This window comes from Oncorhynchus nerka, linkage group LG20 (assembly GCF_034236695.1).
Source record: "Oncorhynchus nerka isolate Pitt River linkage group LG20, Oner_Uvic_2.0, whole genome shotgun sequence".
NCBI lineage: Eukaryota > Metazoa > Chordata > Actinopteri > Salmoniformes > Salmonidae > Oncorhynchus > Oncorhynchus nerka.
Window position 1 is genome coordinate 88741909 of NC_088415.1, and position 26039 is coordinate 88767947.

General features: G+C 43.9%; 1 protein-coding gene across 1 annotated transcript in view; it reads left to right on the forward strand.

The window, feature by feature from the left end:
• LOC115103355 (anion exchange protein 2-like) overlaps positions 1 to 26039 on the forward strand; it is a 66050-nt gene that overhangs the window by 23326 nt on the left and 16685 nt on the right. Inside the window, exons 3-7 of the mRNA XM_065005958.1 lie at positions 11301 to 11463; positions 11930 to 12183; positions 12906 to 13051; positions 13208 to 13476; positions 21593 to 21729. Of these exons, the coding sequence (XP_064862030.1) occupies positions 11301 to 11463; positions 11930 to 12183; positions 12906 to 13051; positions 13208 to 13476; positions 21593 to 21729 (969 nt within the window). The remainder of the gene's footprint in view (positions 1 to 11300; positions 11464 to 11929; positions 12184 to 12905; positions 13052 to 13207; positions 13477 to 21592; positions 21730 to 26039) is intronic.

Here is a 26039-nt window from a genome sequence, read left to right on the forward strand (position 1 = left end):
GGACATGAGCTAAACCCCACTAGCTAAGACCCAGTTTTGCCTACTGGGACATGAGCTAAATCCCGCTAGCTAAGACCCAGTTTTGCCTACTGGGACATGAGCAAAACCCCACTAACTAAGACCCAGTTTTGCCTGCTGGGACATGAGCTAAACCCCACTAGCTAAGACCCAGTTTTGGCTGCTGGGGACATGAGCTAAATCCCGCTAGCTAAGACCCAGTTTTGCCTACTGGGACATGAGCTAAACCCCACTAACTAAGACCCAGTTTTGCCTGCTGGGGACATGAGCTAAACCACTAAGACCCATTAAGTGTTTAGGTTTTTTTTTTTCGCACTGTTGGCTAGTTCCTCTCAGACATGGGTGATATGTGGTGGTACGACGACCACACGCCAGCATTCCTGCCTAGATTTACTTATTAATACCAGCTTTGACTTAACCCCAATGCTCATATCGGGGGTGGGAGGGAGTGCTTGTGGGTGGGCGGTTAAGATGGTCGTGATGATGCTTGCGTGCGTGACTGGGAGTATGTGTGTGTGTGTGTTTGTCTGATAAAGGCAATTTCCTCCCCCTCTTGTCCGTTTTAATCTTTGAGGGCTGGTTGCTCTCGGTCAAACAATAGACGTTAATCTGCACAATTGCAGCCCAAAGAAACACCTTTCATTACTCTGGCAACCTGACGGACCATACGCACTTGTCCATCACTGCTGGGGTTGGTGGGGCATTACCACTCACTGGCCTTTAGCAAGGTTTTGTTAACCATATTTTTCTCCCCAATATCATGATTACGATCTTCTCTCATCGCTGCAACACCCCAACGGGCTCGGGAGAGGCGAAGGTTGAGTCATGCGTCCTCCGAAACATGACCCTGCCAAACCGCGCTCCTTAACACCCGTTCGCTTAACCCGGAAGCCAGCTGTACCACTGTGTCGGAGGAAACACCGTTCAACTGACAACCAAAGTCAGCCTGCAGGTGCCTGGCCTGCCACGAGGAGTCGCTAGAGCGCGATGAGCCAAGTAAATCCCTCCCGGCCAGACGCTGGGCCAAATGTGCGCCGCCCTATGGGACTCCCGGTCACGGCCGGTAATGACAGAGGCTGTAGTGGCGCCGCAACACTGCAATGCAGCGCCTTAAACCGCCACTCGGGAGGCCAGAATTTAACTTTCAGAGGCTGTGTGGAATACACTGAGTATATCAAACTTTAGGAACACCTTCCTGATATTGAGTTGCATCCCCTTTTTGCCCTCAGAACAGCCTGAATTCTTCGGGGCATGGACTCCACAAGGTGTCGAAAGCGTTCCACAGGGATGCTGGCCTATTTTTACTCCAATGCTTCCCACAGTTGTGTCAAGTTGGCTGGATGTCCTTTGAGTGGTGGACCATTCATGATGCACACGGGAAACTGTTGAGCGTGAAAAACCCAGCAGCGTTGCAGTTCTTTAAAAAAATGTAAATATTTACCCCTTTTTCATGGTATCCAATTGCTAGTTACAGTCTTGTTGCATCGCTGCAACTCCCGTACGGACTCGGGAGAGGCGAAGGTCGAGAGCCATGCGTCCTCCGAAACACAACCCAACAAAGCCACACTGCTTCTTGACACATTGCCTACTTAACCCAGAAATCAGCCGCACCAGTGTGTCGGAGGAAACACCGTACACCTGGCGACTGTGTCAGCATGCACTGCGCCTAGCCCGCCACAGGAGTCGCTAGTACGCAGTGGGACAAGGACATCCCTGCCGGCCAAGCCCTTCTCTAACCCGGACGACACTGGACCAATTGTGCGCCGCGAAACCATGAGTTTCCCGGTTGCAGCCGGCTGCGACAGAGCCTGGACGCGACACCCAAAATCTCTAGTGGCACAGCTAGCACTGCGACGCAGTGCATTAGACCACTATGCCACTCAGGAGGCCCAGCGTTGCAGTGCTTGACAGACCGGTGTGCCTGTCTCCTACTACCATACCCCATTCAAAGGAACTGAAATATTTTGTCTTGCCCATTCACCCTCTGAATGGCACACATACTTAATCCATGTCTCAATTGTTTCAAGGCTTTAAAAAAATCCTTATTTAACCTTCCCTTCCTCTACCCTGATTGACGTGGATTTAACAAGTGACATCAATATGGGATCATATCGTTCACCTGGATTCACCTGGTCAGTCTCTGTCATACTCTGTATATTGACTCATGTATTCATTAAGTCAAGTCACAATGTCATCCTACCAACAGTAGCCTCTATGCATACTGATTCTATAGCCAGCAGAGTACCTCACAGAGTATCTCATTAACTTAAACAAAAAAAGTTTTAATGTGTATGTCAGTGTGAAAAAATGTTATTGTGTGTAAAATGACAAAATAATTAAAAGCTAGAGCTTTTCCAGAGCTCTAGTAATTTCACCAATGTTGTCGTTCACTCACTGTCCGTGAGTCTGCTTCTTCAAGGAGTTACCCATTAGCCAGGCTTAATGTCAGTGTTGGTACTTGACTGGGAATGACAGTATTACCATAAATCTATTTTGTTTTATGTTCCTTGTGAGGTGTGTGTTTGATTGAGAGTCACAGTTGGTTTGTTTAGTGCGTGTGTGTGTGTGTGTGTGTGTGTGTGTGTGTGTGTGTGTGTGTGTATGTGTGTGTGTGTGTGTGTGTGTGTGTGTGTGTGTGTGTGTGTGTGTGTGTGTGTGTGTGTGTGTGTGTGTGTGTGTGTGTGTGTGTGCTCTGCATGCGTAGAACCCCAAGGCGGCCTGGTAATCTGCACAGAGATTATATGCAAGTCCCAAATGCCACCCTATTCCCTATATAGTGCACTACCTTTAACTAGAGCCCAATGGGCACTGGACAAAAGTACTGCACTATATAGGGAATAGGGTGCCTTTTGGGACGCCGGCTATGAATCTCATACGGGGGTCATTATGTCACCGGACAAGGTCTACTTCCTGTCTGGACGGACTACTCTTGCCATGTGACCAGAGGCTTTCCAAAAAAACTGCCCAAACGTAGCTTTCCCCTTCAATTTTAGATTGCCTTTTTGTTGTAATGCTCGTCATGAGCAGCTAGCGTCCTTTCGCTACGTGACTGTGACAGATAGCTGACGCTACATGGACTTCCTGCTTGAAATCAAGGTGAGTGCCCTGGGGGCTGTTCCAGACAGCTGGATCAATGAGTTACCGGCTAACTGTTCAAAATGACTAATAACTTAATATAAAAAAATAAAAAAAATAGACAAAAAAAATGTACAAGGTATAATTGAATCGACAACTAATATCCAAATATAGCTTCTTAATCAACCAGAAAATCAAGATTTATAACCCACAGGACACACACTGGTTGAATCAATGTTGTTTCCACGTCAGTTCAATTAAGTGACGTTGAACCAACGTGGAAAAAACGTTGAATTGACGTCTGAGCCCAGTGGGATGTGGCTGTTTATCAAAGTTAGCTGACTAACTTAATAATTCTATGGATGTAGCCATCGGGGTGAACAACATTGACAGAGACATCAATAACAGTGTTCTTTCATTAAATGATTGAACTGAAACAGTTTAATAAGTAATTTCTACAAATGATTGAATGGACTTGGTACACCATCAATACCATAGCATATGGGGGGAAAAAAGATTCAACAAGAAAATCACCTTGAAGAGCTTCATGTTTTATATTCAACATAGTTTTGATTTCATTCTATTAAATTATTTCATCACAGCACAATTATGTATTTGTCCAGACAGGCTGTACTGAGCCAGCAGTGTGATGCCAAATCCCTTCACTTTTTGATAACTGTTTTTACAAAACATTGATTTGCTGTTTCCAGTGAAAAATGTTGTTTCCAACCTTTAAAGCTCATACAGAGTGGTATAATCACTAAGGACTGTAGTTTTGTGAGACTCAAGGTCTCCCCCCTACAAATGGATGACTGGATAACATACTGTAACTGGGCAAAACTGACCGTTTGTTTACAGCAACCTTCAAGATCTTCACACATTCACATTCATCTCAATCACGACCCAGCTAATATCACTCAATCACTGTGAACATCACAGTAAAGAGAAAGCATAAGAAGTGTATGAGGATAGTTGAAGGTGAAGATTACCACAACCCTTCTCAATCAAAAAGGGTTTTAGTACGCATTTATGTGGTTAACATTGTGTTCCAAAAAATGATAACCCGGGAATTGAAATAACATCACGGATTGGACCCCACCACCGCAGGGGGAGAAAAGGCCACGGAAGGTTCAGACGCAGTTACATAACACCACAGCAGACTCTTAACCACCTGGTTTCCCAACACAGCGGGTCAAACCAAATGTCTCTGCCTTTGGTGGGAAAATGAACAGCAACACAGCCTAGAGTTTCACATCTTAGTGAGCAAAGTAGCTGTTGACTATGGTTTTGATTCATAGGTACATCAGGTATCTGGGGGTGGGCGGGGGTGGGGTGGGGGGGTGGGGGTGGGTGGGGGGGGTAGCCTACTAGTTAGAGAATTGGGCCAGTAACAGAAAGGTTGCTGGATCGAATCCCTGAGCTGACAAGTTCTGTCAAAAAGAAATCTGTCATTCTGTCCCTGTACAAGGCAGTGTTCCCCCAGTAGACTGTCATTGTAAATAAGAATTTGTTCTTAACGGACTTGCCTAGTTAAATAAAGGTTAAATAAAAAAAATATGCATGTATTCACTAAGATACGAGTTGGGACAACTGTGGGTTACAATATACAACAAATGATGTAGATGCCAGCCAACCAGCGAAATCAAACATATCAAGTTATCACGTAACTGTAGTAGCAGTGCCTGCCTTCCATAAAGGATGGACTATCTATAATACAGAGGCAATTCAATAGCAGGTCTCAGGAGGCCATTCCATTTCTGTGCAGGCACTGGTCAGATGATGCTAAATGTAACGCTACACAGCCATTTGAGCTAACGTAGGCTAATGCGATTAGCATGAGGTTGTAAGTAACAAGAAAATCTCCCAGGACATAAACATGTCGGATAGTGTCAGAAAGCTTAAATTCTTGTTAATCGAACTGCACTGTCCAGTTTACAGTAGCTATTACAGTGAAATAATACCATGCTGTTGTTTGAGGAGATTGCACAATTTTGAACATGAAAAGTTATTCATAAACAAACTAGGCACATTTGGGCAGTCTTGATACACATTTTTTTCAACAGAATACAATGGTACATTGGATCAGTCTAAAACTTTGCACATACACTGCTGAATTGCAACTGGGCTGAAATAATACATTATGGCCTTTCTCTTGCATTTCAAAGATGATGGTACAAAAAAATACAAAATAACATTTTGTTTTGTATTATCTTTTACAAGATCTGATGTGTTATATTCTCCTACATTCCTTTCACATTTCCACAAACTTCAAAGTGTTTCCTTTCAAATGGTACCAAGAAAATGCATATCCTTGCTTCAGGTCCTGAGCTACAGGCAGTTAGATTTGGGTATGTCATTTTAGGCGAAAATTGAAAAAATGGGGCAGATCCAGCTAATATCATATTTACTTAACTGTAGAAGACTAGTCCATATCAGCTAATATCATATATACTTAACTGTAGAAGACTAGTCCATATCAGCTAATATCATATATACTTAACTGTAGAAGACTAGTCCATATCAGCTAATATCATATCTACTTAACTGTAGAAGACTAGTTCATATCAGCTAATATCATATCTACTTAACCAACAGTGCAGTTCAAGAAGAATAAAACATTTACCGTGTAGACTAAAATAAAAAGTCATAATAAAAACACAATAAGAAAAACAATAACGAGGCTCTATACAGTGTGCGGGGGTACAGGCTAGTTGAGGTAATCTGTACATGTAGGTGAGGGTGAAGTGACCAATCATAGGTAACAAACAGCGAGTAGCAGCAGTGTACAGGCTAGTTGAGGTAATCTGTACATGTAGGTGAGGGTGAAGTGACCAATCATAGGTAACAAACAGCGAGTAGCAGCAGGGTACAGGCTAGTTGAGGTAATCTGTACATGTAGGTGAGGGTGAAGTGACCAATCATAGGTAACAAACAGCGAGTAGCAGCAGTGTACAGGCTAGTTGAGGTAATCTGTACATGTAGGTGAGGGTGAAGTGACCAATCATAGGTAACAAACAGCGAGTAGCAGCAGGGTACAGGCTAGTTGAGGTAATCTGTACATGTAGGTGAGGGTGAAGTGACCAATCATAGGTAACAAACAGCGAGTAGCAGCAGGGTACAGGCTAGTTGAGGTAATCTGTAACATGTAGGTGAGGGTGAAGTGACCAATCATAGGTAACAAACAGCGAGTAGCAGCAGGGTACAGGCTAGTTGAGGTAATCTGTACATGTAGGTGAGGGTGAAGTGACCAATCATAGGTAACAAACAGCGAGTAGCAGCAGGGTACAGGCTAGTTGAGGTAATCTGTACATGTAGGTGAGGGTGAAGTGACCAATCATAGGTAACAAACAGCGAGTAGCAGCAGGGTACAGGCTAGTTGAGGTAATCTGTACATGTAGGTGAGGGTGAAGTGACCAATCATAGGTAACAAACAGCGAGTAGCAGCAGGGTACAGGCTAGTTGAGGTAATCTGTACATGTAGGTGAGGGTGAAGTGACCAATCATAGGTAACAAACAGCGAGTAGCAGCAGGGTACAGGCTAGTTGAGGTAATCTGTACATGTAGGTGAGGGTGAAGTGACCAATCATAGGTAACAAACAGCGAGTAGCAGCAGGGTACAGGCTAGTTGAGGTAATCTGTACATGTAGGTGAGGGTGAAGTGACCAATCATAGGTAACAAACAGCGAGTAGCAGCAGGGTACAGGCTAGTTGAGGTAATCTGTACATGTAGGTGAGGGTGAAGTGACCAATCATAGGTAACAAACAGCGAGTAGCAGCAGGGTACAGGCTAGTTGAGGTAATCTGTACATGTAGGTGAGGGTGAAGTGACCAATCATAGGTAACAAACAGCGAGTAGCAGCAGGGTACAGGCTAGTTGAGGTAATCTGTACATGTAGGTGAGGGTGAAGTGACCAATCATAGGTAACAAACAGCGAGTAGCAGCAGGGTACAGGCTAGTTGAGGTAATCTGTACATGTAGGTGAGGGTGAAGTGACCAATCATAGGTAACAAACAGCGAGTAGCAGCAGGGTACAGGCTAGTTGAGGTAATCTGTACATGTAGGTGAGGGTGAAGTGACCAATCATAGGTAACAAACAGCGAGTAGCAGCAGGGTACAGGCTAGTTGAGGTAATCTGTACATGTAGGTGAGGGTGAAGTGACCAATCATAGGTAACAAACAGCGAGTAGCAGCAGGGTACAGGCTAGTTGAGGTAATCTGTACATGTAGGTGAGGGTGAAGTGACCAATCATAGGTAACAAACAGCGAGTAGCAGCAGGGTACAGGCTAGTTGAGGTAATCTGTACATGTAGGTGAGGGTGAAGTGACCAATCATAGGTAACAAACAGCGAGTAGCAGCAGTGTACAGGCTAGTTGAGGTAATCTGTACATGTAGGTGAGGGTGAAGTGACCAATCATAGGTAACAAACAGCGAGTAGCAGCAGGGTACAGGCTAGTTGAGGTAATCTGTACATGTAGGTGAGGGTGAAGTGACCAATCATAGGTAACAAACAGCGAGTAGCAGCAGGGTACAGGCTAGTTGAGGTAATCTGTACATGTAGGTGAGGGTGAAGTGACCAATCATAGGTAACAAACAGCGAGTAGCAGCAGGGTATAAAACGGGATGTGTTGGCTCCGTTAAGAAAATTAAAGTGGTAGTCAACTTACAGACTGTGGCTTTAAATTGAACCCCAAATAGTGTTCAAATGTTTTTCTCATAGATATTGTATGTAAAAAGAAGGTGTAGGTGAGATGGGTGACTTTCAAGAGTAGAGTACAAATTATCAAGCAAAACAAGAAATGAATCCGTGAGCTCATATTCAACAGATGTAAGAGGTTGTTTAGGCAAGAGCTATAATGGCCTCTATTGGAGTCAGGTGTTACTGATGAAATTAAATGAGACACATTAGTGTGTGTGTGTGTGTGTATGTGTATGTGTGTGTGTGTGTGTGTGTGTGTGTGTGTATGTGTATGTGTATGTATGTGTATGTGTGTGTGTGTGTGTGTGTGTGTGTGTGTGTGTGTGTGTGTGTGTGTGTGTGTGTATATGCACTGTGATGCCTGATTTTCAATCATTCTTGAGACACTTTTTCTACGCGTGTGCTGTAGTATATTTGTACGATATTGAGATATTTACCCAAGTAGCACTTGTAATTAGGTCTTGTATGATTTGGATTGTTCACTTTTGTGACCTTTTCATAAAATGTACCCGTAGTATCACTCATCTGTTTTAAGATTCCCCCTGATGCAAGCATCTGAAATTATATTGCAAATTGAAATGTCAAGCTCTGAGCAGATGAAAAATGTGACTGTGTCGTCCCGTCCCTGAGGAGCTGTGTCATGAAACAAGATGGCTGCTTAATAGGGGACCTGAGGTTAATCCTTTGTGGCGTGGAAAAGTTTATTGTTGTGAGGATGTGGTCTGTTGATTTATCTTAGGACTCACTGCTCAGAGAGGCTGAATCACAGGGAACAACTTTTACTTTCACTCACTGAGTACCTGCCCGAAGGCTGATATACTGTGTGTAGCTATGCTAGCATTAGCTCAATGGTACCATACCTTTGCATTTGCGATTGTGGCTCTGCTTAGCATTAATATTACGATAACCAACCCATGAATTTTGGGTATTTCTTTCTCCCCTATAGATTGTGCTATGAGTTTGAGACTATGTTTGATTAAGTCAAACTCGTATTGGCATAGATTGTGGCCTATTTGATTGAGTTTTTTGTTGTTGTCCTGTATTTATTTTATATTTTATTTTAAACCCTTACGAAGGTAAAATGTCTAAACAACACCGACCTAAGTACCAAAAGGTTTCAGGCTTGAGCTCAAACTAAGTAAACCAATGTCCCCTTGACTTTTCCCTTCCTTTTATCTAACCTCGTAGCCTTACCACAAAGAGACAAAACCTCAGAGACACTACTGTTTATGTAGCCATGGGGGTTGCGTTAACCCGAAAGGAGGCCGGCCCTGGGCCTGTATTCATAACGTTCTTCAAAGTAGCTGATCTAGGATCAGGTACCCTCTGTCCATGTAATATTATTTATTATGATCTAACAGGCAAAAACACCTACTTTGCGAATATGAACCCTGGCATCGGCGTGGGGTAATATTTCCCCTGCTACCCAGAGATGGGCCTCCTCTGAAAACAAACTCTGTTGGATGGACAGAAAGCACGCCAGCCACCAGTGAATCCTTGTGATAACATCCCCTAAATTCCATCCTTATGGATTCCATCCCACAGGCAGCAGGGGGCTGTAGCCTCCACCCTCAGCCCCGTTGTCAGAACATAAGTCAGTTTACTGTTCCTGGGGGTGATCTGGTTCAGTTTCATAGCATTTCAAATTGTTTATTTGAATAGGGACAGATACAATTAAAACATTGACACATTGAATATACAAACAGACGGAGATGCATTGCATCTTGACCCTTTAAGCATATGCTAATTTGCAGCGTTGTCTCTAAGATGAGAATGTTAGGTTTGTATCTGGTCATCACTGTTAAATGTTTTTTTATGGAAATACTTAGTCTCATAATGATGTGGTTGACAGTTGGGGTTGACTTGTTAAGATCTTGATATTGTTTACAGGTTGGAAGTACAGTGCTTGGTTACAGCCTATGAATTTTATACATATTATTTTAGTAGAGGGCAACATTTAAAAACATATTTTTATTTAACTAGTGGCAGTCAGTGGCAGTATTTGTTGTTTTGTTACCACTTTACCTGCATTTTCTTTTTTTCTTCTTTAAAAAAAAAAGTCAGTCAAAAACTTCTTCGGGATTGGTGGGTCCCCGGCGGGACGGTTGAGCTAACGTAGGCTAATGTGATTAGCACGAGTTTGTAAGTAACAAGAACATTTCCCAGGACATAGACATATCTGATATTGGCAGAAACCTTAAATTCTTGTTAATAAATCTTCTTCAGGATTGGTTGGTCCTCGGCGGGACGGTTGAGCTAACGTAGGCTAATGTGATTAGCACGAGTTTGTAAGTAACAAGAACATTTCCCAGGACATAGACATATCTGATATTGGCAGAAACCTTAAATTCTTGTTAATAAATCTTCTTCAGGATTGGTTGGTCCTCGGCGGGACGGTTGAGCTAACGTAGGCTAATGCGATTAGCATAAGTTTGTAAGTAACAAGAACATTTCCCAGGACATAGACATATCTGATATTGGCAGAAAGCTTAAATTCTTTCTAATCTAACTGCACTGTCCAATTTACAGTAGCTATTACAGTGAAATAATACCATGCTATTGTTTGAGGAGAGTACACAGTTTTGAACATGAAAAGTTATTAATAAACAAATTAGGCACATTTGGGCAGTCTTGATACAACATTTTGAACAGAAATGCAATGGTTAATTGGATCAGGCTAAAACTTTGCACATATATGGCTACCATCTAGTGGCCAATATCTAAATTGCACCTGGGCTGGAATAATACATTACGGCCTTTCTCTTGCATTTCAAAGATGATTTTACAAAAAAGTACAAAAAAGGTTGTTTTTTTCTATCTATTATCTTTTACCAGATCTGATGTGTTATATTCTCCTACATTCCTTTCACATTTCCACAAACTTCAAAGTGTTTCCTTTCAAATGGTACCAAGAAAATGCATATCCTTGCTTCAAGGCCTGAGCTACAGGCAGTTAAATTTGGGTATGTCATTTTAGGCGAAAATTGAAAACACAAATATATACAGGTATATATATTGCAATGAAATGCAGTACTTGAAGAAGTATCAAGTCAGTCACCTGGCATGTACCAGTGACTTTGTCTCCCCCTAGTGGTGTCTATGATGCCATGCACTTTGCACTTCCTTGTCTACCAATCATATCCTCTAGTCTTCAAAGTGAATTCTGCACCTCAAAGCAAGTTCCACTGAAAGTTTTTCATGGTTCCCCTCTAATCAGGGACTGATTTATACCTGGGACAGCAGGTGTGCGCAATTAATTATCAGGTAGAACAGAAAACCAGCAGGCTTCAGACCTCGTAGGGTCTTGAATACCCCGGCTCTATAGCATAGCACATGAGCTGTTTAATGACGAGGCACATTTACTGTTAGCAATTATGCTATTGGCATGCCTTTTCTTGAATGTCCTAACAAAAAGTTGCTCTAGATGTAATGTAATGTAATTGTAAATCCGTTGTGAAATCATCACTAACCTATTTCCACCCATACCCTCCTCCCCCCGCCGCCGCTAGCCGGTCCAGCCGCCGCCCTCTCCTCGGCGGATTGACGATGACGAGGACGAAGAGCGGGACCTGAACAAGACCCTGGGAGTGCAGCGGTTCCAGCAGATCCTCCACCCGCCGGCCCGTGGACCACCAGAGAAGCACCGGGCCTATAACGAGGAGGACTTTGAGTGTGAGCCACCCAGCCAGCCAGCCAGCCAGCCACCCACAGCTGATTTAGCCTAGTTACCTCTCATATCTATTCAATCACTGTTTCATGCAGTGACCATATAGGGCTATGTAATTACATTGTGTTTGGAAATAACCTGTATAGACAGAGACAAATGTGGTAAATGTGTGTTTGCTTAATATGCCAGTTAAATACCAGAGGACTTGGATAGGGAGCCATCTTCTCTATGGTAAAATCAGATCAAATCAAAATGTATTTATCACATGCGCCGAATACAACTGGTGTACTGTAGACCTTAAAGTGAAATGCAACTTACAAGCCCTTAACCAACAATGCTGTTCAAGAAATAACAAACGTTTACTCCAGTTATTCTCCTGACCCTGTGGAAATTACCACACTACTGTAGGTTCTGTTTCGCTTTACTTCCTTGTTTGGCTTTGACATCAGTCATATCAATCAATGTCTCCAGACCACCGCCACTCCTCTCATCACATCCACCACCCGCTGTCCAAACTTCCCCCGGAGGGGAAGAAGAAGAAGAGCAACAAGAGGAAGAAGGGAACGGGACGGAGAAGAGGATCCGGGGCCGGAGGAGCTCCCACCATAGAGGAGGACGAGGAGGAAGAGGAGGCGGAGGAAGAGTCCTACAGCCAGTACGATGGAGAGGGAGGGCAGACCACCACACCTGATACAGACATGGACACACACAACGAAGATGTGCAGGTGGAGTCACAAGCTTATAATGGTTTATACAGTACAAAGGGTATACACACCATACATACTGAGCACACACACACACACACACACTGTAAGACACACACAAACACTATAAGACACACAGACACAAACACACACACACACACACACACACACACACACACACACACACACACACACACACACACACACACACACACACACTATAAGACACGCACACAGACACTCACACACACACACTATAAGACACACACGCACACACACACACACGCACACACTATAAGACACACACACACACACACTATAAGACACGCACACAGACACTCACACACACACTATAAGACACACACACTATAAGACACACACACACACACTATAAGACCCACACACACTATAAGACACACACACACACACTATAAGACACAGACACACAGACACACTATAAGACACACACACACGCACACACAGACTATAAGACACACACACTATAAGACACACACACACACACTATAAGACCCACACACACTATAAGACACACACACACACACATAAGACACACACACACACACACACACACACACACACACACACACACACACACACACACACACACACACACACACACACACACACACACACACACACACACACACACACACACACTCAGCTCCTTTCTTTCTGAATAGGTAGTCTTCTTCCTCATTGACCCTAGTCTGTCCTTTCTGTAGTTCTTTGTGTCTGAGGATGACTGTGCCAGTGCCACTCCTACTCCCACGCCAAGCCAGCCTGGCAGTGCCAGCTTTCCCAGACACCTCACCATCGTACCCGAGACTGCCCTGGGCACCGACCTGCCAGAAGACGCCACACCTACTGAGTGAGCAAAACACACATGCACAGACTGATATAGCAATACACACACACAATCACACATACTGTACATACAAACAGTAATACATATTCATACAAATTCACATAGAGCCTCTGTCTGTATATCTGTCTGTCTCTCTGCATGTCATTGCCATGGTACCAGTAAGCCAGTGGACTCGGTGTTGGCCCCTCACAAAGGGAGCAACGGCCTGTCCTCCGGCCCCTCCCGGGAGTCCCCTAGCCCATCCACATGGGGTTCCATACCTCCCTCCTCCAGAGCACCGCCCCCTGGTGGTAGCCGCAGCTATGACCTGCAGGAGCGCCGGCGCTCGGGCAACATGACGTGTGGGCTGCAGGAGCATCACCAGCGCCAGGCCACTGACGACAGCGAGGCCCAGATGCTGGGGTCCGCCGACCTGGATGGGATCAAAAGTGAGTACCAATCAATCAGTCAGTCAGTCAATCGACAAATCAATCATATTTTTCCGAACTTGAACCGACCTGGATTTCAATGACTACACAGAGGGATGATTCCCATTTCACTGTGATGTCATATAAGGATTTAATGACTAAACTATTAACCTTGGTTCTGTACCATGTTTTAATAACTAAACTATTACCTTTGGTACTGTGAAATGTTTCAATGACTAAACTATTAACCTTGGTTCTGTGACAGCATTTCAATGACGAAACAGGGGATTCATTTTAGTATTACTACAACACCATTGCAGCACCATTTTAATGACTTTACAGGAGACTAACGTTATACATTACTGTGACATCATTGTAGCATTATTTCCATGACCTCACCTGGGATTAACTTTGATATTACTGTGACATCATATCAGCATTCCCATGACTACACAGGAGATGAATGTTGAATATTCTGTGACATCATAACATCATCATTTCCATGACTACACATGAGATTAATGTTGATATTACTGTGACATCATAGCATTTTTTGTGACATCATAGCAGATCTTCCATGAAAACACAGTGGGAATCATTTTGATATAAATTCAGACTTTACTATGACATCACTTTAGCATCCCTACATAGGGCTATCATCATTATGACAATTTTTGTATTTCTGATAACACTTTACTGTGACATCATTATATGGCATTAATATGAGACCATGCAAGCAAATGACATATTATTTTTGATATACAGTGCCTAGTGAAAGTCTACACATCTATTGCACAATCTTCAACATTTTCTGCCTTTGAATTTTTATTTCAAAATGGATTCCATATTTCTTATGTAATCCACAACCTACTCCACATTTTCAAAGGGAAAGAAAATTATAGAAAGTTTAAAAAATATATTTAAAAAATAACCATTAAATGTTAATACGTGGTACCTTTTCGCATTACAGCTGTGAATCATTTTGAATAAGATTCTACCAACTTTGTCCTACAACACAACTATGGGAAGTCGTACTCTCACAAATCACGCCTGACACGGCCAATGAAATTACGCGCCTCGCTGAAAGTCACGCCTTCCACAGGTGATAACCCTGAGGCTCGGATGAATTGCTTACAATTCTTCAGCTCTTCACCTCAAATGATACATGCCACAAAACAAAAAATTGTGCAAACTAAACTGTCCCTTTGTCGTAGAGCGTGCTCACCCCCTGAATGTTGTGTGCTGGAGTTTGTATTTGTTTTGCTAGTTTCCTAACTACAAACCAATGACTTATTCTTGGATTGCTTTGCCCTGGCTGTAGCAATGAGTGAGATGGCTAACGCGACCGAAACGACGAAGGCTAACAAGCCAGTTTTGGATTCGCGACCATGCCCAGATAAATAAAAAGATACCCACGTTTGTTGTTTTGTACGTCTCGGCTTGGTGCTCTGGCTGCCGTCGCTCTATTCCGTTTGTATGTGGGACTGGGGGAAGGGGTCAGTAAAAGTGGCTTGCACTGTTCTCCTAGTCCCACTCCATCAGGCTCTCTTGACAATCGTGTGGCATTCTTGAGGGGGTTGGTGTTTCCGATTAGTGACTTCCTCTCCCGGGTGCCCGAGTCTGAGTTGTGGGACGCGGAGATGGATTGGGTCTTTGGTCGGAGCAAATGTCTTGTCTGCCTGGGCGGCAGTTGCTCATCCCGGCTTTCTCCCGGTAACATCTCCATTCCTATCTCCAGATCCTGGTGTTGGAGGAAATGGAGGAAACGGGGCTTCTGATGAGGAAGAATCCCCCCAGAGTGAGGGGCCTTAGCATAGGTCTGAGCGATCAATCAAATGTATTTATAAAGCCCTTCTTACATCAGCTGATGTCACAAAGTGCTGTACAGAAACCCAGCCTAAAACCCCCAAACAGCAATCAATGCAGGTGTAGAAGCACGGTGGCTAGCAAAAACTCCCTAGGAAGAAACCTAGAGAGGAACCAGGCTATGAGGGGTGGCCAGTCCTCTTCTGGCTGTGCCGGGTGGAGATTATAACAGAACATGGCCAAGATGTTCAAATGTTCATAGATGACCAGCAGGGTCAAATAATAATAATCACAGTGGTTGTCGAGGGTGCAAGAGGTCAGCACCTCAGGAGTAAATGTCAGTTGGCTTTTCATAGCCAATCATTCAGAGTATCTCTACCTCTCCTGCTGTCTCTAGAGACTTGAAAACAGCAGGTCTGGGACAGGTAGCACGTACGGTGAACAGGTCAGGGTCCCATAGCCGCAGGCAGAACAGTTGAAACTGGAGCAGCAGCACGGCCAGGTGAACTGGGGACAGCAAGGTGTCATCAGGCCAGGTAGTCCTGAGGCATGGTCCTAGGGCTCAGGTCCTCCAAGAGAGAAAAAGAAAGAGAGAAAGAGAGAATTAGAGAACGCATACTTAGATTCACACAGGACACTGAATAGGACAGGAGAAGTACTCCAGATATAACAAACTGACCCTAGCCCCCCGACACATAAAGTACTGCAGCATAAATACTGGAGGCTGAGACAGGAGGGGTCGGGAGACACTGTGGCCCCATCCAACGATACCCCCGGACAGGGCCAAACAGGCAGGATATAACCCCTCCAACTTTTCAGCGATCAGTGCGCCCCTCCACAAAAACATTACAGTGACAACAGTTCCCCCACGTTTGGTTACTGCTAAACGGGATACCATGTCAGCCATTGCCAGAGCCCCTTGTGGACATAAGGGGGCTTCATGCAGGCTATACAGTCTTGTGGAAGCACTATGTACATTGAACGCTTGTCCATGTTTAAACCCCCTAGAGTCGATTGACACAATTTAAGTAACATCCTTTTTAAAAATCCCATCAGAATCCCTCAGATATGGGATACCCATGGGGTGGCGCACAGTTGGCCCAGCATCGTCCGGGTTAGGGGAGGGTTTGGTAGGCAGGGATGTCCTTGTGCCATCGCGCTCTAGCGACTCCTGTGGCGGGCCGGGCTCATGCACGCTGACACGGTCGCTAGGTGTATGGTGTTTCCTCGGACATATTGGTGTGGCTGGCTTCCGGGTTAAGTGGGTATTGTGTCAAGAGATAGTGCAGCTTGGTTGGGTTGTGTTTCGGAGGACGCATGGCTCTCGAACTTCGCCATTCCCGAGTCCGTACGGGAGTGCAGGGATGAGACAAGACTGTAACTACCAATTGGATAGCACGAAATTGGGGAGAAAAAGAGGTAAAAGTTTTAAAAAACAGACCATGAAACATCCCGAAAATCGGTCTACAAACTATTATGACCACTCTATGGAAAGGGGAGACTCTCACAAACACGATTCCTTTGTTTTGGCACCAAAGCTCCAACGCCTGCCACTTAAACGCATACAGCCCTCCTTGATTATCCTCGGCCAGAGATTTGGGGTCTGTGGGCTTGACTACTATTCGTCTGCAACGGCGTATGCATTTAAGCGGCAGGCGTTGGAACTTTGGTGCCATAACAAAGGAATGTATAAAGGAATAATGAAGGAATCCTTTCCAAAGTGCTCTGGGGAACATTTGAATGTCCCTATAGGAGCTTTTTTGAGCAGGGTTATTCATTCTCCACTTTGAAAGTGAATATGGCGTCTACAGTGCCTTGCGAAAGTATTCGGCCCCCTTGAACTTTGCGACCTTTTGCCACATTTCAGGCTTCAAACATAAAGATATAAAACTGTATTTTTTTGTGAAGAATCAACAACAAGTGGGACACAATCATGAAGTGGAACGACATTTATTGGATATTTCAAACTTTTTTAACAAATCAAAAACTGAAAAATTGGGCGTGCAAAATTATTCAGCCCCCTTAAGTTAATACTTTGTAGCGCCACCTTTTGCTGTGATTACAGCTGTAAGTCGCTTGGGGTATGTTTCTATCAGTTTTGCACATCGAGAGACTGAAATTTTTTCCCATTCCTCCTTGCAAAACAGCTCGAGCTCAGTGAGGTTGGATGGAGAGCACTTGTGAACAGCAGTTTTCAGATTCTCGATTGGATTCAGGTCTGGACTTTGACTTGGCCATTCTAACACCTGAATATGTTTATTTTTGAACCATTCCATTGTAGATTTTGCTTTATGTTTTGGATCATTGTCTTGTTGGAAGACAAATCTCCTTCCCAGTCTCAGGTCTTTTGCAGACTCCATCAGGTTTTCTTACAGAATGGTCCTGTATTTGGCTCCATCCATCTTCCCATCAATTTTAACCATCTTCCCTGTCCCTGCTGAAGAAAAGCAGGCCCAAACCATGATGCTGCCACCACCATGTTTGACAGTGGGGATGGTGTGTTCAGGGTGGTGAGCTGTGTTGCTTTTACGCCAAACATAACGTTTTGCATTGTTGCCAAAAAGTTCAATTTGGGTTTCATCTGACCAGAGCACCTTCTTCCACATGTTTGGTGTGTCTCCCAGGTGGCTTGTGGCAAACTTTAAACGACACTTTTTATGGATATCTTTAAGAAATGGCTTTCTTCTTGCCACTCTTCCATAAAGGCCAGATTTGTGCAATATACGACTGATTGTTGTCCTATAGACAGAGTCTCCCACCTCAGCTGTAGATCTCTGCAGTTCATCCAGAGTTATCATGGGCTTCTTGGCTGCATCTCTGATCAGTCTTCTCCTTGTATGAGCTGAAAGTTTAGAGGGACGGCCAGGTCTTGGTAGATGTGCAGTGGTCTGATACTCCTTCCATTTCAATATTATCGCTTGCACAGTGCTCCTTGGGATGTTTAAAGCTTGGGAAATCTTTTTGTATCCAAATCCGGCTTTAAACTTCTTCACAACAGTATCTCGGACCTGCCTGGTGTATTCCTTGTTCTTCATGATTATCTCTGCGCTTTTAACGGACCTCTGAGACTATCACAGTGCAGGCGCATTTATACGGAGACTTGATTACACACAGGTGGATTGTATTTATCATCATTAGTCATTTAGGTCAACATTGGATCATTCAGAGATCCTCACTGAACTTCTGGAGAGAGTTTGCTGCACTGAAAGTAAAGGGGCTGAATAATTTTGCATGCCCAATTTTTCAGTTTTTGATTTGTTAAAAAAGTTTGAAATATCCAATAAATGTCGTTCCACTTCATGATTGTGTCCCACTTGTTGTTGATTCTTCACAAAAAAAAATAATACAGTTTTATATCTTTATTTTTGAAGCCTGAAATGTGGCAAAAGGTCGCAAAGTTCAAGGGGGCCGAATACTTTCGCAAGGCACTGTATGTGGGAATTGATGGCTTGTGACCTGGCGGTGAGGTTCCTAAAAGGGTGTGCGTTTTGGGCTCTCGGTGGAGAGGGATACTGAATTAAAGGAATGAATCCGTGCCACAGGGTTATCACCTGTGGAAAGAGCCTTGTCAGGCCTGATTTTGAGTTCTTCAATTGAAGTCGAGAAAAAACGACTCTCCATAGTTTTTTGCAGCTGTACATAGTCCATTGGTAAATAGCCCACCCAATTGACCTACCTCATCCCCATACTGTTTTTATTTATTTACTTTTCTTGCACACCAGAATCTCTACCTGCCCATGACCATCTGATCATTTATCACTCCAGTGTTAATCTGCTAAATTGTAATTATTCACCTACCTCCTCATGCCTTTTGCACACAATGTATATAGACTCTTTTTATTTTTTTATAAAACTGCTATGCTTTATCTTGGCCAGGTCGCAGTTGTAAATGAGAACTTGCTCTCAACTAGCCTACCTGGTTAAATAAAGGTGAAATAAAAAAAATTATACAAAAAAAATAGTTGTGTTGTATCTCGTTTCCCTCCGGGGAACAGTAGTCATAAAGTTACGTTTATTCACCAGAGTGATGTCCTATTTTTGTTCATCAAAGACAACCTTAAAATCTGTGTTAGGGAGCAGTAATTCAGTGGTAAATGAAGGTTGCAATTGACATAAGCAAAAAGTACATTTATTTGCCATGTTGTCTTGCAATGTTACTTGTTGCTAACAGAATGGATGGAGTGGATTATTTAACACAGGCTTGCTTCTTTTCACGTTGTCATACAGGCCAATAATGTGGAGTAAATGCAATGTTGTTGATCTCTTTGTATTTTCAAGTATTGTGGTGGCAGCATCATGTTATGAGTATGCTTGTCACCATCAGGGACTTGGGAGTTTGTCAGGATCAAAAATACATTTGAAAACGAGCAAAGCCCAGGTAAAAACCTGCCATAGTCTTCTGTTTACCCTGGGATAGAGTTTTTTAAAATTCTGTGGAACAATTACTCAAGGTTTTATACCAAAGATACACCATAATGGCATTCCAAGAGGTGCTGAGTGGTCCACTCTGTTCTTACTGAAATCTGCTTGAAAACAGAAACACGGTTTTAATATTGTTGTCCATCAATGATTCCCAACCAAATTTACTGAGCTTCAGCAATTTTGACAAAAACAATGGATGTTTGTTGCCCTAAGAGTTGTGCAAGGTTGGAAGAATATTCTTCAAATTATTAACAGGTATTAACTCTGGGGTGTGAACACATACACAATCAATACATCTTCACTTAATTCATTTTGAAAATGTTCTATACATTTTCTTTCACTTTGAAAATGTATAGTAGGTTGTGTAGATCGGTGGGGGACAATATAATTTAATCCTATTTTTTTACATTTAGTTTTAAGGCAGCTAAATGTGAATGATGTACAAGGGGTGTACACACTTTCACTAGCAACTGTATTTATGTCATTATTTTGACTTTGTTTTTTAAAAACTTTTATTTAACATGGTGGAATTACTCCGATTTGAACCTATTAATTTATTAGACATCTCGTAAACATCACTTTGGCTGTATGTTAAGGTATTTGTCAGTAACCTTTTCATGGACAACTCATCCAAATGATATCACCTCTAGGGAGAATGAAAGAAAAACTAAAATAAAGCTTTTACCAAGATATGTTTTTGTGTCTGTCCTTACCCTGATGAAAAGCTTACAAAACCCTAATATTTAGAAACAAAAAGCCTGTTCTCCACAGTCAATTTGCATTTGTTATCTTAAATCTGATCCCAATATGGAATTGATTGTTCTGTGTACAGGCAAACAATGTTGTCCATCCCACTGTGTACCGTTGGAATGTGAGCATTTTCAAAGAGCCCAAAGCAGCCCACCCCTGGACTACTTTCCTAGTTTTGCATAGTTTGTTTCATGTTCAGATAAAAGTCTCTGTGTGTGTGTGTGTGTGTGTGTGTGTATGTGTGCGTGCGTGTGTGTGTGTATGTGTATGTGTGTGTGTGTGTGTATGTGCGTGTGTGGCGTGTGCTCATCCGTCATTCTTTGGAAAACAATCATTCATTTTGCCCCAAAGTGAAGCAAGGTTTGTTGCTGTTTTCTGAAAGTCAAAAGGTTGCAACTGCGCCTTTCTTTGAGTCAGAGGAAAACATTTTTGTGAGTATCCATGATATAATATATAATTAAATTATTATGATATTGTTATAATTAATAATATAAAATGTTTGATTATCTTTCTTTAAGGTTTTGACTGCCTGTTTAAAGTTCTTGCAATTATTTTGCAAGTTTGTAATTCTGATTTACTGCTCTAAATGTTTGTTTCAGTGGTTAGCCAACAGAACCATTATCTTAGTTTGATAGTCATGAATCTGCCTCGATTTGAGCTGTGAGAAGTGAGTGAAAAAAAAAGAAGCAATAAGTCGGCTAGTTAATGAGGGTTGGTCTTGATTCGCTAGTCTCACACACCCTGAGTCCTCGGAAAGCTTTCCTATTGTTAAAACCAATCCTGAAATGTTGTTTTCAAGAAAAGTACTCCCGTGGGAATCTGAGTGTGTTCTCGCCGTGCTTGTTAAAGCACACTGCAGTGGGCATTAGCAACTAGCTGCAGTGACGTTAATGATGTCTTTTGTGACATGGCGGTCAGTTGTATTCTGATTGTAAAAGGATGTTTTTAAGAAAATTACATATTTAACTGTTTGTAACCTGGTCAGATAACATCCAAAAATTCAACATCTTTCCCCAGACATTTTGATGTTGTCATTAAAAAATAAATATTTGTCTGATCTGATGACTTAACAAACAGAAAATCAGTCTGGGACCAGAAAATGACTATCTCTCTATGTTTCTCTTTCCATCTCTCTTTCTCCACTCCCCATGTCCCATAGGCCACAGGTTCGAGGATGTCCCTGCGGTGCGCCGGCACCTGGTCAGGAAGAGCAACAAGAGTCAGGTGGTGCACATCAACAAGGACCACAAGGAGCCTAGTGCCCGCAGCCGCAAGTTGGATCGTACCCCACATGAGGTGGGTACTAGGGGGCGAGGGGTACTGGTTTATATGGCCCAATTCCACATTTCTTTCCTTGCTTGAACATCCATTTGGTAGACAGGGTGGCAGTATTTGTTGTTTTGCTACCACTTTACCTGCATTTTTTTATTTAACCTTGCAAGTCAGTTAAGAACAAATTCTTATTTACAATGACTGTCTACCCCGGCCAAACCCAAACCCGGACGACGCTGGGCCAATTGTGCGCCGTCCTATGGGACTCCAAATCACGGCCAGTTGTGATACAGCCTGGAATTGAACCCGGGTCTGTAGTGACACCTCTAGTATTGAGATGCAGTGCCTTAGGTCCATCATACAGTAGACTTATATGACACTGTCATATGCTATTACGCTTTGATTCGACCCCCTACCGAGATGTTAGACCAGTAGAATTACTGCTGGTTACAAGTAACCGGCACTGACGTGTGAGTAGCACATGTCAAGTCATTATTATGATGAGAGTTTGGTTTTAAGAAGTCAATGTGTCACCTGTACTTCAACTCCCTGCTTTGGTACATAGGTCAGTTAGGGAAATGTGGGAGAGAAAGACAGAGACGTTAGAAATGAATGTAGGGACAACTTTCACACGCCACAAGAAAAAAGCAGAGAGGTAACACGACACAAAGGGGCTCTAAAATGTAATCCAGGGAGTTAAGTTTGTTGTATTAGGGTAACCAGGTAAAGTTCACTCTCTTCTCTCTGTGTGTGTGTGTAAGGTAAGGCTGCTCTGTCAGATTTGTCAGTATCTCTGCTTCTCGCTCACCCAGCCAGTGGTTGTGTATCGATCCACATCTCTGTTGGACAGAATAGTTCGCTTGGAGTTCGTGGGTCGTATGGCACGGCATCAGAAGGTAGGGTGGTTTTGGACCAGCACAACCCGGTTTTAGCCTAGGTCACTTTGGACTTGCCGTATTAGCCTTCAGATAGAAGTTTAAGTAACTGTGCAGTCAAAATCTAACACCACGCCTATACAGCATGCTGTGTTTGTAAGGGGGAAACCTAGTCAGTTGTACAACTGAATGCGGCTTCCACATTTAACCTGGGGGCTGCCATAATCAACATCTTCAGCCGTCGGGGAAGAGGGGGTTAACTGCCTTGCTCAGGGACAGAACAACACATTTTTACATTGTCAGCTCAGGGATTTGATCCAGCAACCAGCAACCTTCTGGTTACTGGCCCAACGCTCTAACCACTAAGCTACCTGCAGAGAGTTGATGCATGCTGGATACATATCCTAATGTCTTCATGCACCTGTCCTAAGTTCATTGGAACATAGTCTGGTTGATACAACACTTATTTTGGATAGGGAAACTTCAGGATTCACAGCAATAATAATAGAAACACGAATGCAAGTATAGTCTAATGTACACATTTTTTGGGGGGTTATGTTACACATGAGTAGGAAGTCACCTAAAATGGGAAAATGTGTGTGTGTGTGTGTGTGTGTGTGTGTGATTCTCGTTGTGCCAGTATTGAATTTTAAAAGCCTGTTATATTAAATGATGTGCCCTTTAATATAAAGCACATTGATGTAAAAAACAAAAATCTGATTTCCTGAGTGGCGCAGCAGTCTAAGGCACTGTATCTCAGTGCAAGAGGTGTCACGAAAGTTCCTGTTTTGAATCCAGGCTGTATCACATCTGGCTGTGATTGGGAGTCCCATAGGGCGGCGCACAATTGGCCCAGCGTCTTCTGGGTTTGGCCGGGGTAGGCTGTCATTGTAAATAAGAATTTGTTCTTAACTGACTTGCCTGGTTAAATAAAGGTTCAATTAAAATAAAAAAAAGACTTGCCAAAAATCTTCATTTTGACATGTCCCTCATCATGTTTTTCTGATTTTAACCCCAAGATTTATCCGATGTTTGCACCATCATTGTAAAGCCCTAGTTAATTTTTTTTCTTTGACAAAATCCTTTCTAAAGATGATCATTTATTTCATGTGATTAGTAAGTCATTTACATCTGTCCGTAATTTTAAGGTCAATCTTGTTACGCAAACATTCGTTTTAATATGGTAAAACTATTCTGTAAATGTTTTATATATATATATATATTTGACATATAATAGTCAAATCATAGTGTAAAAGCAGGTGAGCTGCTTCTACTGTTTTTAGCCATTTTCTGGTGTTTTGTGGAAAACTGCATTGAGCATAACACGGCAACCCTCTCGCCATAGATAGATAGATAAGCTAGAAATGTTGTAACAATTCAAATAAAAACAAATATATATATAATAAAAACATTGATTTAAAGTTTTGTGAAGCTTGCATTCAGTTGCCCCTTCTTGAAATGGGGAAAATAAGTTTTTTTTAATGATGTTGAACATGTGCTCTTTATGACAGAATGTTAAAATCAAGTTTGAAAAAAAGTCATTATTCGACCTAAAAGGAGGAGCAGCTATTGCTTGACCTGACGGTGGGGGTGGGGTTATGGGGGGAGAGAGCAGCTATTGCTTGACCTGACGGTGGGGGTGGGGTTATGGAGGGAGAGAGCAGCTATTGCTTGACCTGACGGTGGGGGTGGGGTTATGGAGGGAGAGAGCAGCTATTGCTTGACCTGACGGTGGGGGTGGGGTTATGGAGGGAGAGAGCAGCTATTGCTTGACCTGACGGTGGGGGTGGGGTTATGGAGGGAGAGAGCAGCTATTGCTTGACCTGACGGTGGGGGTGGGGTTATGGATGGAGAGAGCAGCTATTGCTTGACCTGACGGTGGGGGTGGGGTTATGGAGGGAGAGAGCAGCTATTGCTTGACCTGACGGTGGGGGTGGGGTTATGGAGGGAGAGAGCAGCTATTGCTTGACCTGACGGTGGGGGTGGGGTTATGGAGGGAGAGAGCAGCTATTGCTTGACCTGAAGGGGGGTTATGGAGGGAGAGAGCAGCTATTGCTTGACCTGAAGGGGGGTTATGGAGGGAGAGAGCAGCTATTGCTTGACCTGACGGTGGGGGTGGGGTTATGGAGGGAGAGAGCAGCTATTGCTTGACCTGACGGTGGGGGTGGGGTTATGGATGGAGAGAGCAGCTATTGCTTGACCTGACGGTGGGGGTGGGGTTATGGAGGGAGAGAGCAGCTATTGCTTGACCTGACGGTGGGGGTGGGGTTATGGAGGGAGAGAGCAGCTATTGCTTGACCTGACGGTGGGGGTGGGGTTATGGAGGGAGAGAGCAGCTATTGCTTGACCTGACGGTGGGGGTGGGGTTATGGATGGAGAGAGCAGCTATTGCTTGACCTGACGGTGGGGGTGGGGTTATGGAGGGAGAGAGCAGCTATTGCTTGACCTGACGGTGGGGGTGGGGTTATGGAGGGAGAGAGCAGCTATTGCTTGACCTGACGGTGGGGGTGGGGTTATGGAGGAGAGAGCAGCTATTGCTTGACCTGACGGTGGGGGTGGGGTTATGGAGGGAGAGAGCAGCTATTGCTTGACCTGACGGTGGGGGTGGGGTTATGGAGGGAGAGAGCAGCTATTGCTTGACCTGACGGTGGGGGTGGGGTTATGGAGGGAGAGAGCAGCTATTGCTTGACCTGACGGTGGGGGTGGGGTTATGGATGGAGAGAGCAGCTATTGCTTGACCTGACGGTGGGGGTGGGGTTATGGAGGGAGAGAGCAGCTATTGCTTGACCTGACGGTGGGGGTGGGGTTATGGAGGGAGAGAGCAGCTATTGCTTGACCTGACGGTGGGGGTGGGGTTATGGAGGGAGAGAGCAGCTATTGCTTGACCTGAAGGGGGGTTATGGAGGGAGAGAGCAGCTATTGCTTGACCTGAAGGGGGGTTATGGAGGGAGAGAGCAGCTATTGCTTGACCTGACGGTGGGGGTGGGGTTATGGAGGGAGAGAGCAGCTATTGCTTGACCTGACGGTGGGGGTGGGGTTATGGAGGGAGAGAAGTTCTTTCAGATAAGGAGGGGCATTTCCATGAATACACTGCAAAGTCAACAGGAGAGTTTTTGAATTCAAACCTGAATGAGACGGGGAGCCAGAGCAGAGATGCCAGGATGGGGGTGATGTGATGGTGTTGAGACGGGGAGCCAGAGCAGAGATGCCAGGATGGGGGTGATGTGATGGTGTTGAGACGGGGAGCCAGGATGGGGATGATGTGATGGTGTTGAGACGGGGAGCCAGAGCAGAGATGCCAGGATGGGGGTGATGTGATGGTGTTGAGACGGGGAGCCAGGATGGGGGTGATGTGATGGTGTTGAGACGGGGAGCCAGAGCAGAGATGCTAGGATGGGGGTGATTATCCTTCACTCCCACCAGGATCCTTCACTCTCACCAGGATCCTTCACTCTCACC